We start from the raw sequence: 18055 nt of genomic DNA, 5'->3' as shown, positions 1-18055 counted from the left end.
TAGCAGTGGTTGATGAATAGCAGGCGACCACGCAGTAGCAGCACACCTGCTCCCATATACCTGGCAGAAGATACTGCCCGGGCGCATTCACCTACTCGGCCAACACGGTGACAATGACGACGGTGTGGTGCCCAGTGCCAGGGCAAGCATGCGAAAATGCGACATTACCCAGCCTCCTGCCAACCCGGAAGATGCAAATGGGCATGTCCTAGGTGGATTGGGCAGGAAAAGCATTCTTTCCCTACGAACACGCGTTGCAATGCGTAGCAGATTGAGATGTGCTTGATGTGGTGCACAGTGTGGCTCAGCCGTCTGCATAACGAACGTCAAAGTCGGCCGAATGCTCGGTGGCCACTGAAGGCTTTGCCATGCTGCCCCTCTGCGCATGTCAGCATCAGTGTGTGTCGGCATGTCTGCATGCCACTCCATCTCTCCACCACCCACCTTGCATCACGGCCCAATTTGGCAAGCCTCCTGCCATCTCTCAATCGCATGACAGCGTGTCCCCTCCACAGGCTCGGCCAGATGGTGCCCACGGCCACGCATAAGATCGCCGTCATGCGCAGGGTCTAGCACTCTAGCACCCCGTCTCGATTGGCCAACGCATACTGCAAACAAGTCATCGTTCGTTTCAACCCTCCTGTTTACATCCGACAACTGACCAGCCTCTTTGGCCGAGGCCAGATGCCAGCAATTACAGTGCCCCAATCAATGGCCATGCAGAGCCTGTTCCTCTCTCTCGAGCCTTGTGGCCCTCCTCAACAGCCGCTGCACCGCCTCAGCCACACGGCCAATGACTCTCCCCGCCGAGCCTTTGCTTCTTCTAGAAGGTCGTGGCCAACCGACTGAGACATCTGCACCTACTCTGTAGTGCTGCTTCTTGTCTCCTGACAAGACACGTCTATCAAACCTTGTCTCGGCCAGGCCGCTACTACCTGCCTCTACGTGGTCCACGTCCGCCTGGGCCTCGAGCTGGCGTGGGGTATGTCACCGTTGAATACGGACGACAAGTCCGCGAGAACTCAATCTACCTCGAATCTGACCCCTGCAGCAACAAGTCCCGAAAGCGGACTAGCCGCCTGTCTAAGCGAGGCGCCTGATGAATGCGGCTCTGTACTAGTCGCCACCCCCCGACAGCGGCTGCTATATCGAGGCCGGCCCTGTGCGTGCCGCCCACCAAGAAGCCCTCGTGTTGCCTGGATTTGGCAACGTCGGTCCCCATTGCGACCGTTATTCTTATCCAGGTATGTGGTTCGTTGCGCAATCTGCTTGCTGCATGCCGGGAGATCTGCTCTGCTGCTGTTTGAGGGTTGGCGGCTACGGCCGTGTAACCTTCCGGCTGACAACTCAGCGCTTCGAGGTTTCAGCAGTCAGCTGTGGTAGTCACCAAAGTCACCAACGTCACCATCTCTGCCTCAACAAGGCCACTGTTCCCCAGGGGCCTGTCGCGTCTTGGGCTTGGTTTTCTTAGTAGACTATGCCGCAGCCACACACGACCTCATCATCAATACCATTCAACTCTCCGTCTTGGAGGCATGACCCCGCATCGTGTCAAATAACGGCCCATCATCTGGCATACCACATGTTTCGACCGCCCCGGAAATGGTCGGCAGAATGGCTTTCTGGCGCTGTTGGGACATGACTATTTTGACAGCGGCTTCTTGGCCATGCGCCATTTGCCATTATGGTTCAACGAGGTCATGCCGTGCAACACGCGGTGCATGGGCTAGTATCACCTCTTATCAAGCACGCGCTCCCACAAAGCTGAATATTACACTCATGTCTACATCCCCTGATTCTTTGCGCGATATACTAGGTTACCATTTGAGTTTAAAAGTACGTCATGCGAACGTTTATCGGCCCGCTATAGTAGTGCAACGCGCGGGAATGTATTGGAAAGCGTATTTATATCACTCTGGAGGTCCCTCATTTCACCGGGCATACATTGAGTCCTCCATAAAATTAGGCTGCATGGCAATAAACGCACTCCTTTGATGGTAACTACGTATTTTTTGAGTGTCTCGGCGAAGAACGACATCTATTCCAATCTCATCGGTTCTAGAGAAGACTTTGGAAGTCCGGAAAACATATTTCCAGTCGTCTAATTTTTAAGAATTTTCAACAATAGTTTCGCAAGTAGAAATAAAAGTACGAAAGCCGAAAGAGTAGCTATTGTTTTTAATACCTCCGCTGTCGGTATACACATACCCTATCACCCAACGCTGAACAAGCTACCCGCCTCGATCCTACTTCGGTCCGACTTGCGCCGAGCTCAGGTATACCTTCGTAGTAACCCCGTTCATAGATCAAAATACCAATACCAGTCACAAGAAGAACCTCGTTGTTGTTATTCACCCGTACGATTGTACAAGGCCTACCAACATCCGCCGTCCTAGAAGCTACACTAGAAATGTACCGTCGCGGAGGCCACACACGATTTACTTCACCACCATGAGACGACCAAGACGTAGATTTTCAGAGACATTTGTGACTGATTTTGGAGTTTTAGAGAAAAAGGACGTCATCGCCAAATTGTTTGGGCGTTCAGAGTTCGCACGGAATAAGGTAGTGAGGAGAGAAGAAGACGGTCGAGTGATGACTTTTATATCGTAGTCCTGCATCAAGAGTGTAGCAATTGTTTTTATTTCAAGGAAGAGCTTTTGCGATATTTTCAAGTAAGTGGTGCCAGCGTCCATGGCATAAAAAGTCCATGATCTTGGAAAGGGTGGAGTAGAAGTATTATTTTACATGAGGAAATATTTCGGGAGTAGAAGAGAGCATATCTCCGAAGTTGACGTATTTTCAATATACAATTCTTTGAGTGAGCTTTAGTAGAGGACAGAAGAGTTGGTGCTTTTCCTGGTATTCATGTTTCTGCCCTCCTGGGGTATCGCCTCGGAAACAGAGGTAGATTGATTTTCGGCAATAAGACTGGGAGACCAAAAACATTGAAAGAGGGGTCGTGTTTTTCAAAAAAGAAATGGGGGGAGAGGGCAACACTATCATGGACTTGTCTGCTTCTCATTTTATTTTGACACAAAGGAGTGTAGAATATTTGTAAAAGAGGAAAGAGGAGAGAGTAATACCACCATTTGATATTTGGATATATGTTTTAATGGTACAAAGGAGTAAAGAGTAAGTTTGAAATAGGAAAGAGGAGAGAACAGCACCACCATTATTCATGTAAACGTCCCTTTTGGTAGCACAAAGAGGTGTAAAGTAAATGTAGAATAGGAAGAAAGGTGTGCGCCACCCAATTTTATACCCAAGACCTCAGAGGAAAGCTCATCTAAGTTTGCGCAGACTAATTTTAATATAGAACCGAAAATCTCAGACACATCGAGGCACAGTGGTTCGGTTTGGAAGGACGACAGAAGTCATTCGTAGACATTTCGTCGATTTTGGAAAGACAGAAGAGCACACATAAAGGTCGTTTTTGTATCCTTTTTAAAAGCCATGGTGTTGATACGGCTAAGGTATCGGAATCACCTTCGTTGCAACGAGTTGAAATGATTGTGATTGTTCTTGTTGTTCTATGGAGGTGGAGGGAGGTCGGCAGTAAGGCAGCAGCTAGAGCTCGGACCACACGGCTTAGTCAGCCGTGTAATCCAAGCTCGTGCATGCAGCAACCAGCTGCCTTATCTACCGCAGGTTCGATTCCCAACACATGGATTTATGTAAGAAAGAAAGATAGAAGAAGAGGAAGAAGGAGAGAAGACCACTCAGGTTTATATAGCGTAGGAATAGGTAGAAGAAAGCGGGGAAAGTTATGCGTCCATGGCGGTATTTATTTTTCAAAGAATACAGCAACAGAGAGCACATCATCAGCTTTAGTGTGGTGTTTAGGAGATATTAGAAAGCAGAGAAAACCATAACACCTGTGTGGTTCATTTTTAGACAAGGAAGCAGCGAAGAAGGCAACATGTGCCAGTCAACAAAGGATTTTCAGAAGATTTTTGTGGAACAAATAAGATAGGAGACGAGCCTCCGACTCACGCATTGGTTTTCTCTTTGGTTTAGTCCGCAGATAGAAATCATAATAGCCTACGGCGTTCTATTTTAGAAAGGTAGTTTTAAAGAGAGCAGTCCATTTTTCCGTGCTCCCGGATTTTAGCAAATTGGGTGGGAAAAGTGAGGGAAAGAAGTGAAGTGGGTTCCAGATGATTTTCGTGGTATAAATAAGATAGGAGACGAGTCTCCAGTCTCATTGGTACTATTCAGCTCTTTTTCTAATCCGCAGAAAGAAACAAATCGTTTATAGCGCCGAGTTTTCTAAAAAGCAGCGGGGAAGAGAGCAGCCCATATAGGCGGCAGGGAATATCTTTTGTAAATAGATTGAGGGAAATAGAGAGAAAGAAGTAAAGAGTAGATCCACAGCGGAGTTGGAATTTATAGGCCGCGATGCCGCTGGTCTCACACCATGAAACATGCGTCAAGTCCTTTTGAATTGTGAGTGAAAAGCAGAAACTTCCAGGAGTTTTCCGTAATATTTTGAGGTAGAGGTAGACACAAAAATTTGGGACAACAGAAGATTGTTTTTGGTGCAAACACCGAAACATACCGCGTAGCGGTCGATGATTTAGAAAAAAGTCGCGGAAATCATTATGAAATTCTTCTATAACTTTTAGAAATAAGTTTCCAAGTTTAATGTAAGAAGGAAGAAGGTATCCGCAGAAACCAAAGTTTTTATACTACCCCCTCCCAAGGTCTGCTTACATCAGCGCCTAGAAGAGAATAGGTAGCAAAGCAGATAAGCTGATAATTTTCAAGTCGTCGGAATGTTCTAGACATTACACGTAAGCCTGAAAGTTTTAATAGATTTGTTGGAACTGGTTGCTGGAGGGGACAACATGTATAGCTACTACATATTTTTAAAGAGATCCAGTGTTGGTAGGGCTGTAGTACTAGTGCTGAAAGGAAATAACGATAACTAGGAATGCATTCTGTTCGGTGATGGTTCTGATTGATTGTGAAGGAGAACTATGGAAGAGCTAGATATAGGAGGTCTGGTCTGAGCGCTGCTCGGACGCCGCGGTCAGTGCGCCTGCTCGCGTGACCGAGATCAATGCGGCCGATCACGTGGCTGAGATATCGTTGATATCTGTGATCCGACATCCAGCGTATTTTAGAAAGAGTAGAGATAGGAGGAGGGTAGTAGCCATACCGCTATAGTTTCCAATTTTCTAGTTGCTTAACACGTAGTTTCATAACTTGATTTTTGAAATACTCGGAAAGAACGACATAGAGTTTTTCAATGCCGTATTTTGGAGGAATCCGGCATGTTTTGGAAAAGAGGAGAGGCTGAAACAACATGATCTCTCCCTTAAGGTCATTTCTTTTTTTCGTTGCTCAGCATGTTTACTACAACGTAGATTTTAGAATCCTCGGAGAGAACAACATGAACTTGTTGCTTCTTGATTTTTTAAAGAACTCCAGCATGTTTGGAAAGGAGGAGAGAGGGGGACAACATGGCCACTTTATATTTCACGTTTTTTCGGTTCCTTGGCATCTATCCGGGGATCTGAATTCTGGAACACACAGAGAGAACGACATACTTCTCCAAACTTTTATTTTGGAGCAAGTGAGCGTATTCTAGAAAGGCCAGAGATAGGAACAACATAACCGCTATTCTTAGCGGTTTTCGATTTTCGAGTTACTCAATATAACACCGAAAGATGTAGTTTTCAAAATACTTGGAAAGAACAACCCAGTTTTTATATTGGTGATTCAGACGAACCTAGCGTATTTCAGAAAAGTCAGAGACAGGAACAACATAACTGTTCGTCGTTTCGATTTTCAATTTCTCAAGTTACTCAACATAACCAACGTATGCCAATAATAGTTTTTAAGAAAGCGCGGAGAAAACGACATTCATCCTCTGAATCCGTGTTTTAAAGTGACCCAGCTTGTTTAGAAAAGCCAGAGTCGGGAAGAACATCCTCGGCATTTTCGGTATTTTCAATTCTCCGGTCGCTCAATATGTCAACTCCATGTTGTTTCTCCCAGCACACTTGGAGGAAACACCATATAGACGCTGCGTAGGAAATTTCTTTCCATTCAGAGTCAACGTCATCGCTTAGAAAAGGGGAGGAACACAATAGGAAGTTCATACCGTAGTGTCAGAATCTCCCGAGGAAACACCATGGGTAGGTACCGAGTGTATTTTATCCGCCGCCCATATTATCATCCAATTTTCAGAAAAGCAGAGGAACACCATCTCGGGCGCATGAGGTGATTTTATAAAAGCGCAGAGGAGAAGAAACCATGAAATCCAAACTTGTGTAATTTCAATCCGTTATAGGGTGGGGATCCGTGTAGTTTCAGAGAAAGAAGGAAACACCATACGCGAGTTGAATACTTCGTTTAGAGAAAAGAGAGGAACACCATGCAAGGCAACCGTGCAAACTTTTGAAAAGCACAGAGAAGAAGACACCATGAAGGAACTAGATCTCTGTTTTCTTTATCAGGCCTTTACGCATCATATTTCAGAAAAGCAGCGAAGCACCATTAGAGTTCCGGAGAGTAGTTTTTAGAAAGGCGGAGAGGAGAAGACACCATGAACTCTTTACCTGTAGTTTTAAGCCCTCATGGGGTGATTTTTCTGCTAGTTTTAGAGAAAAAAGGGAACACCATCATAGTCCCGGAAGATAGTTTTTAGAAAAGCGCAGAAGAGAAGACACCATCGAAATGTAGTATTAGTGATTTTTAACCCCTCATCGGGCTCTTGTGTCGTTCTTTTTATAGAAAGGAGGAAACACCATCATGTATGACTGTTGGTTTTTTTTTTTAGAAAAGCGCGGAGAAGACACCATCAAGGAGGTCAAGAGCTGATTTTCAACCCTCATCGATCTCCTTAATCTGCCATTTTAGAGAAAGAGGAGAAAATCATCTGCGAGGTCAGTCATAATTTTTATACCCCACCATACAGTTCTTCGTTATTTTTCAGAGAAAGAGCAGAACACACTCCATTGCCTCATTTTGTTCTTCTTTTAGACACTCCACCATGAAACCCGATTGCGTATGTTTTAGAAAATAAAGTAGTATCCTCACAATCCACCTCGCATGCCCTTGTACCCATGGTACTTTTAGAAAAAAACAGGAAACATCCATCTCACTTGGGCAGGGTTTTAGTCCACAGGCAGCGTCCATGACCAATGTTCCTAGCTATTTTAGAAGACAGAAAGTAGAAAGTAGAAGACTGGAACACTGCTCCCCTCCCCTCCACTCCACCCCCTCATCCAATGAATGTATGTGTTTTAGTAAACCCCAAATTTTAGAAACGTAGAAAATAGTGATAAAGAAGAGAGAAAGCTCCCAGCACCCAAGCGACGTTTATATATTCATCACTAGCCTATATGCTAGGCCGAATAGAGACAGCCAGGTGACCGCACACATACCCGCAGGCAACAGCGCCACAGACACATGATCAGCGTTTTCCTTGTCTTTGAAATCCCAAACAAAAGCGGAAAGACATTTTTCTGTTGTCTGTCAATTTTGGAAAGGACACAAGCAGGCACACAGACATAATACGGTTGAAAGGCGTATTTTTAGGACGCAGGGTGTTGATGAATGATGGTTGTTGTGAGTTGGAGAAGGGACAGTGTGGGTTTTATACTTTGAGAAGCTGAAAGTGACTAGGAAGAACACATATCAGAGCGGGGAATTTTTTTAGAGGCGTGAGTTTATGTCTTTGCGCATATGTCGGACATGCTGTGGCTGTTTTGGGGGCTCGAGCAACGTTGACGGTGCTGATGATGCTGGCGGATACAATGGGTTTCTGAAATGCATTCCACAACGTATGAGTCCTGCAGAACAACTGCAGGGAATACTTCCACAAGAAAAAGTATGCATTCGTGCGCCTAATCTATGTGGTTGAGGCGATTAACCTATTTACGCTGACGATGCTAATACTAGAATACTCACCCTCATTCCTCATATCCCTCTGCCTAAAAACTGCCTACTCATGCAACCGCCGCTCAACGGGCCCGGTCCTCGGTGGCGTCTCATTCATCTGCTGCTCATCGTCTGTGTGTCTTGCATTGATGTTTCCCTCTTCCCGTCTCATCATCGCTCTGTCCCCGTCATTCTCCTGATCGCGCTGCTCGGGGGGTATGCGCCTATGCGTGCGTGCTGTCGTTGTGCCACGAAAAATTGGTGAGCGTGTGCGACGACTAGTCGTCCCAGTGCCTTGATCAGGAGCCAGGGCTGTCAGAGGGCCATCGCGCGTTGGTTGTAGGTGGGTAGCGCCGGGTCCCGGGCGATAAGCACGTGTAGGTGGACGCGGTGGCGGTTCGCTGCCATGAGGTCGGTGGGACTGGAGGTTTGAAAAGTACGGTGTAAAGTCACCTGCATTTGGAAACAACGCAGGTTGGGCCTGTTCTGGTGATTGATTTCGCCAGCCGTATGTAGAGGTACGACTGTATGTAGAAGTACGACTGTATGAGCGTTCCTCTGTTCGCTGATGTGGTTGATCTACAGTCGTGGGATTTTGTAATGCATTGCTACGATTCCGATTCCGATTGGATCGATCCTCAGAAACAGATGCCTGAGGCATACTATGTCGAAACGGCATAATGCCAGTACTTCTTGCAGCGTCGGTAGGCGTAGTTCGGTTTGCCGCCTGTAGTCGCTCATATGCTGCCCTGTGTTCCTGTACTGTATTGGTACGAGGAGCACGACTTTGATGAGCTGGAGCATTCTCACTTGAAACATGTGCAGACCTCGGTGGAGGCATGGCTGAACCATGCGACGGCATTGTGTACGGTGAAATTGTAGTTCTTGTTGCAGCAAGTGGGTTTATCTCATATCCTGCCATATTGTGCTGAGGCTGATTAAAGACTGGATTCCTAGCCTGGGGCTGCATATGGGAATTCTGGGAAGGATTTCGAACCTGACTGGACCGACGTGTCTGCGAGCTTTGAGGTCGAGAAAAGGGAGTAATGGCACGAGCGTCTTCGGTTCGTCGGTTTGTTGTGGCGTGCATCCGACGCTGATACTGGTCTGCCATTGGATCCAAAGGCGACGGAAGGTTTCGAGATGCTGCAGTAGCTGCATCCAAAAAGCCCCTCTGAGGGTTCCTCGCAAGGGTATGACCTGGTGAAGGATCCATATGATTTTGCTGAGTACGTGTGTATGGTGACGCCGGCAATGGAGAAGGCCCATGAGCCAAGTACGGAAAGGAGAATGGGGAAGGGCCTGTAGCGATCGGACCCGATGTCCATGGAGCGGGCGTATCTGTTTGCCTGATAGGACGTATAGGGAATGATGGTTGAATGCTTGTATTCGCGACTGCAGTTCCATCAACATGAGAATAAGGACTGATATATGACACAGAATTCTCAGAGCTGGTATATCTCGATTCGGGAGGAAGGGAGCCATAATAAGAATATGCAGCACTGGTAACAGAAGTCTCGCTACCCAAGTGCCTTGCTGTCTGCCGTGTCCGGGGTGGATGTGATGAGCTCACAGAGGCCTGTTGAGTATTGGGGGATCGCGAGTCAGATGGTTGCGGGGGCTGCGTGCTGAAGACGTTCTCGAAAGGACTGTGAGTTGTGGGCCCTGACGTCCGGGATGGGTCGAGTTCAAAAGAACCCATGTAGGCCTCAGGCCCAAACGGGTTGGGACCTGGAGCCATAGTTGGTTGCGGGGGCTGCGTGTTGAAGACGTTGCCGAAAGGACTGTGACTTGCGGGCCCTGACGTCCGGGATGGGTCGGATTCAAAAAAAGCCATGTAATCCCCAGGCCAGAAAGAGTTCAAATATGGGTTTATACTTGGTGGCTGCATGCTGTAGGTGTTTTCCAAATGACCTGCAGATCGGCTTCTTATTGCAGGCACTTCACGGGCACTACGCCGCCGCGGCTCGCTTTCCCAGGACGCGTGGAAATCATACACATCGCCTGTTGGGGTTGATCGGACATAACCTTGTAAGTGACGTATTCCGCGAGGATCGCCTGGTGATTTGCTAGGATCGCCCGAAGGTTTACCCTGTGTACGTGAATTGAGCTTTGCATCTGAGAAGACTGGTATGTCATGAGCAGTCTCGACTTACCGACCCACCACCTCGTAGTCCAGGTGTACTATCAGCAGCAGATAGTGCATAGTCGCCACTCGTGTCATTGGAGCCAGACGTTGGACTTGTCAATATCTGCCTTTGAGGCGTACGAGGGACATTGGAGGGTGTGTCGTTGACCGGGGACTGTGCCGCTGATTCTGGGCGAGCTCGCATTGGAAGTTGCACAGTATGTGAGGCAGACGAGGCCGGAACGGGTACTGGGCCATCTTGTCTTTCCTGATGAGGCGTAGTAGGGTCTGCATGATGGCTGTTGCTACTGTCTGGGTCTATTGATGATGATATATCTTCACATGCAGATGTATTCTCGCCGTCCTCATCAACAGATGTGACAAGTGCTTGCTGTGGTTGCAAGAAGGGAATCTTGCCCAGGGCAGTGAGGGCATCCCGAGTTGCTCTCTGTGGACCACGTCGAAGGATGGGCCGTCCGGGTTGTCCTAGAGGGCGGCGTGGCAGAGTTGACTGAGGTCTTGTTGCCTGCCTGAGTGCTATGCGACGGAATGTCTCTTCGACATCGTCGGGCGTCAGGGTAAGTTCTGACGGGCGTAGGCGTAACATGCTGTACCAAATGGGAGCAAACGAGCGGCGGTCGCCCTGGACGGCGTGGAAAGCGATATAATGGAATCCAAGTGGAGGAGTGTAGCAGGATGGGAGAAAGGACACGACATGTTTGGTGATGCAAGCCTACCTGGTGATTGAGTGCCTACTTGTTGCAGTTTCCCTGGGGAAGCTTCACTGTCGTGCATTGTACCAGCGACGACGCGCGAGGCTGTCCTTGCCGGAAGATGATGTTATCACTCAGCCTTCTTACAGAGATGGCAGCAGTTGCCGCGGTAGAACGGGAAATGCACATGGTCGGAATGGTCAAGCCACTCGGAGGGGAACCTGCGTGTGATGATGCTGCTTGGTTTGGTGAGGGGGCAGGGATGAAGTATGGATTGGGGTGACACGGCGCGGGCGGCATGTCAAGGCAGAAGGAAACGCATGCAGACGGCGTGATACGCAAGCTGGTGAAGCGTCGACGCGTGCGTACTATTTCTATTTGCGTGTTTGGGCAATGGCAGCCTCAGGCGGCGGTGGTGGTGGGGCTTTGGGGGTGAATTGTGCCTGTGGTGAGGGCGTGAAGTCGGTTTCGTCAGCCATTTGCCGAGACATGGCATCAGCCAGCAGCGGCGGCTCCAGCGTCACGGGCGCCCCATAACCTCAACTCCAGGCGATAGAACCTGTCCCCCCCATTTCCTGGCCTCTGGGCCCCTGCCATGCCTCCGTTGCACGTTCGTATCCCGCACGCTAATCGAGGCTACTTTGACGCGCCGCGGGTGGTCCCTTCGCTACCTGCAACCTTTCGCTCGTTTACCGCCAGTGCTGCCCAGTGGCTGCCATGATGAATGGCGACCTGAGCCTGTCGCAGACGCTCGGCGGACTGCGCATCGCGAACCCAGACGAGGACGACGACGCCCCTTCGCCGCCGCCGCCCCAGCAAACCCACGAAAGTCAGACGCCCGCCGGCCAGCCATCACCGCCATCACCGTCGCGCGCCTCGTCGTCGAGTGCCGTGACCGAGACGCCGCATGCGCATATCCAAGGCCAGAGCCAGAGCCAAAGCCAGAGCCAAAGCCAAAGCCAAAGCCAGGACCCCTCATACTCACTCCCACACACGCATCCGCACGCACATGGCCATTCCTACATTGAAGAGGAGCCGTCAGCCCAGGCCTCGTCGCTGCAAGTCAATGCCAGCAATGCCTACGCCGGCTCCCCCTCAGGCTCCCCAGCCGCCTATCCCTCCCCCTTGGCCGACACTGCATCGGCCTCGTCCCATTCGCCGCGCCTCTCCCACCGCCAGTCAATGCCTCTAGCACACCAGGCCCAGCACCAGGCCGGCTATCCGCCCTATGCACAAGGCCCTCTGCTCCAGCAGCAGCGGAGTCAAGCGCCCACGTCGCAGCCCATTCGCGAGCGGCCCATGTCCCAGAGCATGTACCAGCACCCCAACCTGTCGACGTCGTCCACCACCGCCCCGGGCACCTACCGCTACAACGACGAGGCCATGACGGGTGATATACGCCGCACTGCGAGCTCACGCGTCGCCCCGGGTGCCATGCCGACGCGGGAGCTCAGCCGGAGAGACCCATATCGCCAGTCCGCCCAGATACAGGGTATCAACGGCCCACTACCACCTCGGAGAAGCTCGCGACGGATTCCCATGGACGGCTCGGTGCCAGGCGTATCTCACTTATCAAGCTCACCGTATAGTATCGAGGGCGGGCCATTGTCCAGCAGTGAGGAGTGGAAGGAGCGGGGGGCAGCCGTGAGCACCAGACAAGATCTCGATCAGAACGGACGGCCGATAACACGCGTGGTGAAAAAGGGCGTCAAGGACTTCAACTTTGGTAGGACACTTGGAGAAGGCTCCTACAGTACAGTACTGGCCGCCACGGACCGTCAGACGTTACGCGAATACGCAATCAAGGTGCTTGACAAACGTCACATTATCAAGGAGAAAAAGGTCAAATACGTAAATATCGAAAAAGACACCCTAAACCGACTGACGGAGCATCCCGGTATCGTCCGACTCTACTACACCTTCCAAGACGAGCGCTCGTTATACTTTGTCCTCGACCTGGCAGCCGGCGGAGAATTGCTGGGCTTCCTCAAGAAGATGGGCACCTTTGACGTTGAATGCACACGCTTCTACGGCGCACAGATACTTGACGCCATAGATTACATGCACCTCAAAGGCGTCATACATCGAGACTTGAAACCTGAGAATGTGTTGCTCGACGATGCAATGCATGTGAAGATTACAGATTTCGGCACAGCAAAAATACTGGACCAGAAGAGATCGAATGGTGCTGGCTCCGGTGACCCTCTCGAAGGCGTAGAGTCAGATCGGGCACAATCCTTTGTCGGCACGGCCGAATACGTTTCCCCGGAACTCCTAACGGACAAGAACGCTTGCAAAGCGAGCGACCTATGGGCTTTTGGCTGCATCATTTACCAATTGCTTGCCGGACGACCGCCATTCAAAGCTGCCAACGAGTACATGACGTTCCAGAAGATTGTTGGTCTGGAGTACACATTTCCAGATGGATTCCCTCCACTCGCAAGAGACTTGGTCGAACGGCTATTGGTGTTAGATCCCGTGACGCGGTTACCTATGGAACACATTAAGAATCATGCATTTTTCGATGGAATCCAGTGGGGCAAGGGGCTGTGGAAACAAAAGGCGCCGCGCTTGAAGTCCTACAGTCCGCCCGCCCAGGAGCCCATCAAGCTCAATGGTAATCCATACCGTCGTTCTTGGAGAGATAAGATGTCTAACATGCATCTAGGACCCTCGACACCGGCAGCACCAGCTAGCACACAACCCCAAGCACGACCGAAGCCACGGATCATTACCGAATTACCACCGCCCTCCCAGCTCGACATTGACTGGTCTCCCGTCCTTACAAAGCGAGACGAACGAATATTGAAGCTTGGGAATATGTTTGTCACTCAGCATCCCCCTGGTCATCCTGTGGGCGGCAAGGAAGAGCCCGCAGAACAACCTAAGAAGTTCTCGCGGTTCTTTGGCGGGAACGCCGTCAAGAAGCGGCAACGGCTCGTTATGATAACTTCCAATGCACGCGTACTGATGTGCGCAGCAGGCACAAATGACAAAAAGCTAAAGGAGGAGGTCTCTTTGCTCTCAGCAGGTTGCTCATGGAGATCATTTCAAGATTCAAAGGGTCTGACTGCTTGGCTCGTAGAAACAGTATGTCCGCCCCGTATTCCTGTGAAGTACAACACTAATATCCCCCAGCGAGACAAGCAGTATGTTTTCGAAGACCCCAAAAACACCACCAGCGATCCCGATGGCAGCAAGTACTCCAGCCAAGAGTGGCTTGACAGCATCGAACAAGCCCGAGACTACGCATTCGCACAAACAATGACGAATTCATACTCTGCCGATGCAGGCTTAAACGAGCTCGTCTCAAATCACACCACTCCGACCAGTACGTTGGGAGGAGACTCGGCCCTGGAGGGCGTGAACATCCCCGCCTCGCGCCATGGCCACCTTCGCAAAGATCAAGGCGATACTGACTCGATAAAGGGTAGGAAGCGCTTTAGTAAACGTCATTCCAAGAACGGCTTGGCCAATTTTTGAGCAGCGGAAGTGTACACAAACACACAGACAAAAAAAGATAACTGGCTCGGAGAAAATATGAGGGTTTGCTGGCAAAGCAGATGATATCCCGCCTCCGGGTGTTCTTTTTTTTGTTTATTTGTTTTACTCGCAAATACCAAACCAACACACACTCTCACACAAACGACCGTACAAAAACCTTTCTCCTCACCAAACCTCAATATGTACTCGTATTACTACGATTTGGTAAAAACTTCTTCTTGCTTTCTTGGGGGCATTTTGCGCTCCTATCGTGGTGCAGACACTTCCATCCATCTATCAGAACTACTACTCATAACCAGCGTACGGCGTTCCTGGCGTCTCTTTCTCTCTCTCTCTCTCTTCTTCTTCTACTACTTCTACTTCTTTTTCTTCCTCCTATGTTGAGGTTTGTTCCCTTTGTCTTCTTCTTCTTCTTTCGAGGCTTGAGGTTTGGCCATACTACCATCAGATCGGATCCATCATATCATAGCTTATTCATCTCTTTTGTGTGCATTTTATTCCATCTCTATCTATCTACAGGTACGCAGGCATGGCTAAAATCTCGTCATCATCATCATCATCATCATCAGAATCTATCTTTGTTCGCTCTTGTCTCTCTGTTTGTGTTCCGGAAGATGTTGTGTTGGCATTTAGCGGCTTCGGCTTTTGTGACTTTTAGGGGGGGTTTAAGATACATTTTGGAGAATAAGTTGTTTTCTGTAAAGAAGAGGAGCGAGATGTGGAGGCTGACACTTACTTACTTCTACATAGCCAACGCCTCGTTTGGAATCGATCATGGTTGGTTGTGTTGGTCAAGGGACGTGGGATATATACCATCACTTTACCCCCTCTTTCTACTCTTCACTCTTCTTCTTGTTCGTATGTGTAGTAGCTCAAACTGTTTTGTGGGGGGGAGATGGCGTGGTTAGACTTGTGCTGTGTGTGCGCGTTCGTTGGAGAAGAACCTTGTAGTTAACCAGTTTCTCTCTATCTTGAGGGAACGAAGGGATCGAGGGGAGATGGATTTGATACGGGAATATTGAAGGGACTCAGACTACACCTAGATTGGCCAATTAGTATCTTGGCGCGCTCGTAAGGAAGAAAAATAAATTTGTAATGCAAGTGTTTGGTTGTACACTATCGGCTTCGTTGACGTGAGAATTGTAGTGTGCTGCTGTGCTAGGGGTTGTCACGTGTAATATCCGACAATCTTCACTAAACCATCATTTCATTCCATTCCATTAAAACGCACATGAAAACATCCATAAACCACAAAAAAGGTATATACTGAAAACCCATTCGTCCGCCCAGTATAGGCAGGACGCAGGGTAGCTAAAGATACAATCTCAACATGAGAGAGAGAAGAGCTAAACTATAAACTCGAAGCATAATAATAGAGAGAAAAAAAGGAAATCCGTTATCATCAACCTGCCAGCCGGCGGCGTTTACAACACACACACACAACAATCCTCGGAAGGAGTACCAAAAAAACGCTAAAACAAATGCAAATGCAAAAACACATTATCCACCCAGCCCAGCCTTCCATCCTCATTCATATACACAGCCCCACCCTACCAAGCATCACCGAATATCTCCTTAGGCGTCTGCACCAACTCATTAGCAGCCTGCCTCCTCCTCCCCTCAAGTTTCGCCAGCTTCGCCTCCATCTTGCGGTCCCTCCGTGTAGTCAAATGCGGAGTAACGGGAGTAACAGGTGTAAACGGCATGTAGGGACTGTATGGCGTGAACGGGACACCTGTCTTGGGTGTTTGCATGGATAGTTTATCGACGCGGTGGTCGAGGACCGTGGTTTGGATACCGGGGGAGGCGAGGGGTTCGGCGAAGGAACGGAGGGGAGGGAGTGGTTGGCGGGGGTGCTGGTGGGGCTTTGGGTTTGGCGGTGCGTTGGGGGGCGGCGAGGGGGAGGGGTGGATGGTGTTGATTGCTTCGTCGCGGTAAGGGGAGATGGGGGATGAGGTTTGGGTTGGGGGGAGGGAGGGGCGCCGGGCGTGTAGAAACGTGGGGATAAGGGGGTGCGGGCTTCGTCGTCTGAGTCGCCGGGGTATTTGGCAATGGGCCCGGAGATGCGGAGGTTCTTGAGGTTGAAGCGGGCGTTTTTGCTGGAGGCGTTGGGGTTGAGGACTTGGGAACGCTTGGTTAGGATCCCACGGGGGCTGGGGGGTGCTTGTTGTTCGGCTCGGAGGCGGTCGTGGGGGAGTGGTGCTGTGGTGGGTCGGTCTGAGTAACTTGGTGGGTAGATTGCTTTTACGGGAGAGACCGGGCTGTCGTTGTTGTCGTTTTGTGCGTGGTTGACATTGATGGCGGATGGTCTTCTCCGCTCCGTTTGTATTGGAGCTGGTTCTGGTTGTTCTACGCTAACCTTTGAGGCGTGCTTTTGTGCGTCAAAGTCCATAACAGCGGCGTACAGACGCTCCATGTCGGCTTGATTCTGATCACGATGGGCGTCGACTACCTTTTGATCAAAAGAGGTTGGTGATGAAACTTCAGGACTCTGCGGAGTACTATCTGATGAGCCATTTCTTTTGAACCTCCTAAAAAAGGACCGCGCCGACAGCGGCGGCGACGCAAGACTAGGAGTCTTGAGGCTCGGTCGAATTGGCTTGCCCTGGAGCTCAAGCTCCAGTTGCATGGGCGGATCGAGTGCTTTGCGTCTCATTCTTCTACCGACAGTGAGGAGAAGTACCCCCCAAACAAGTACGGTCAAGACGTAACCGCCGACGACACCACAGATCTCGTAGGGTAAAACGTCCTTGTTTCGAATTGCGTGGTACGCAGCAGGAGGGCCGTCTTCAGGAGACGGGACGGGGTCGCGATAGTTGTTGAGGAAGTTGTAGGGAGCAGCAGAGGCACCGGTTGCAACAAGAAGTAGTGAGACGAGTGCTGGAGGAAGAGCACCCAGCAGCATGGCTTGGGATCATTCCAGGAAATATGGGAAGAAATAGGAAAAGCGAGGGGTGTGTATCTTCACACACTGGTCCAGGGTAGAGCGACGATCCAGGTCCGCCGATGCACAGCTTATTTGCTCGCTTCCCGACTGTGAGGAACCGGGTGAAATGCAGAGTGTAGCAGCAGGCGACATGGTGATATGAAGAGGAATGAGCAGCGGGTAAGTATTCGATCAGCGGTCTGCAAGTGGACGAATGCAAGAAACGGACGAGTGGATGTGATGGCTTGAAGTGGCGGGTGTGCCATGTGATTGGGCTGCCCGTTTCTTGAGCTACATGCAGGCGTCCAGTCGATGTACTCAGTCAGCCGCTGAGGTGGGGTTCTCAGCACCTACGCTAGTATCAATACGGCCGACCCCGATACATGGCTGCATTTCAAGCACGCCGAGTCGCTGCCGTGAATAGAAGTCATATAAGGCCTCTCCGAGCACGCGTTGTGCATGCTGTGAGCTGCGTGGTGATTTCTTCACGTGTGTGTTGAAACAAAAATGGTTGAGAGAAACATGTTTCTACCACTCCCGCATGCCCCGACTACCAGATACAACTAGACTAACCCACACCTGCGACGATCGACTGCACTGCATCTGCTACAACTGCTGCAAACTCGGGGCACAGTTAGCGGGAAGAGACGGTCCGCATGCATGAAAGCTACCTTCTCGGGCCTAGCAAATATAGTCCCTGCCGTGCACTCCCATTCGCCAGACTAAAATGTTCCAAGCGCCGACGATGCGAATCAGCGCACCGTCACCTCATCACACTAGACATCACAAGCCACTACATTGCTTGATACCAAGGTTCATCTGAGGGGAATATTACTACAAGACACGCGTCTGGCCCTCGTGGGGCGCAAATTCTACGCGACTATTGCAATG

At 50.0% G+C, this 18055-nt stretch overlaps 3 protein-coding genes across 3 annotated transcripts; 1 reads left to right on the top strand and 2 right to left on the bottom strand.

The window, feature by feature from the left end:
- Window positions 1-11108: 11108 nt before the first annotated feature.
- PtrM4_020300 (uncharacterized protein) lies at window positions 11109-11225 on the bottom strand (the record flags this gene model as incomplete). The annotated part of the gene is made up of 1 exon (XM_066103395.1): window positions 11109-11225. One exon carries the CDS (start codon window positions 11223-11225, stop codon window positions 11109-11111), a length of 117 nt encoding a protein of 38 aa, XP_065965597.1.
- A 229-nt stretch (window positions 11226-11454) lies between these two features.
- Window positions 11455-14217, top strand: PtrM4_020290 (SPS1, Serine-threonine protein kinase; the record flags this gene model as incomplete). The annotated part of the gene is made up of 4 exons (XM_066103394.1): window positions 11455-11620; window positions 11765-13351; window positions 13403-13824; window positions 13873-14217. 4 exons carry the CDS (start codon window positions 11455-11457, stop codon window positions 14215-14217), a joined length of 2520 nt encoding a protein of 839 aa, XP_065965596.1.
- Window positions 14218-15788: 1571 nt separating this feature from the next.
- PtrM4_020280 (Pneumo-att-G multi-domain protein) lies at window positions 15789-17143 on the bottom strand (the record flags this gene model as incomplete). The annotated part of the gene is made up of 2 exons (XM_066103393.1): window positions 15789-16162; window positions 16237-17143. 2 exons carry the CDS (start codon window positions 17141-17143, stop codon window positions 15789-15791), a joined length of 1281 nt encoding a protein of 426 aa, XP_065965595.1.
- Between the last annotated feature and the right edge of the window lie 912 nt (window positions 17144-18055).

The sequence above is a fragment of the Pyrenophora tritici-repentis genome, chromosome 1 (assembly GCF_003171515.1).
Source record: "Pyrenophora tritici-repentis strain M4 chromosome 1, whole genome shotgun sequence".
In the NCBI taxonomy this organism is placed as follows: Eukaryota; Fungi; Ascomycota; class Dothideomycetes; order Pleosporales; family Pleosporaceae; genus Pyrenophora; species Pyrenophora tritici-repentis.
This window is presented reverse-complemented; position numbering and strand designations above follow the sequence as displayed.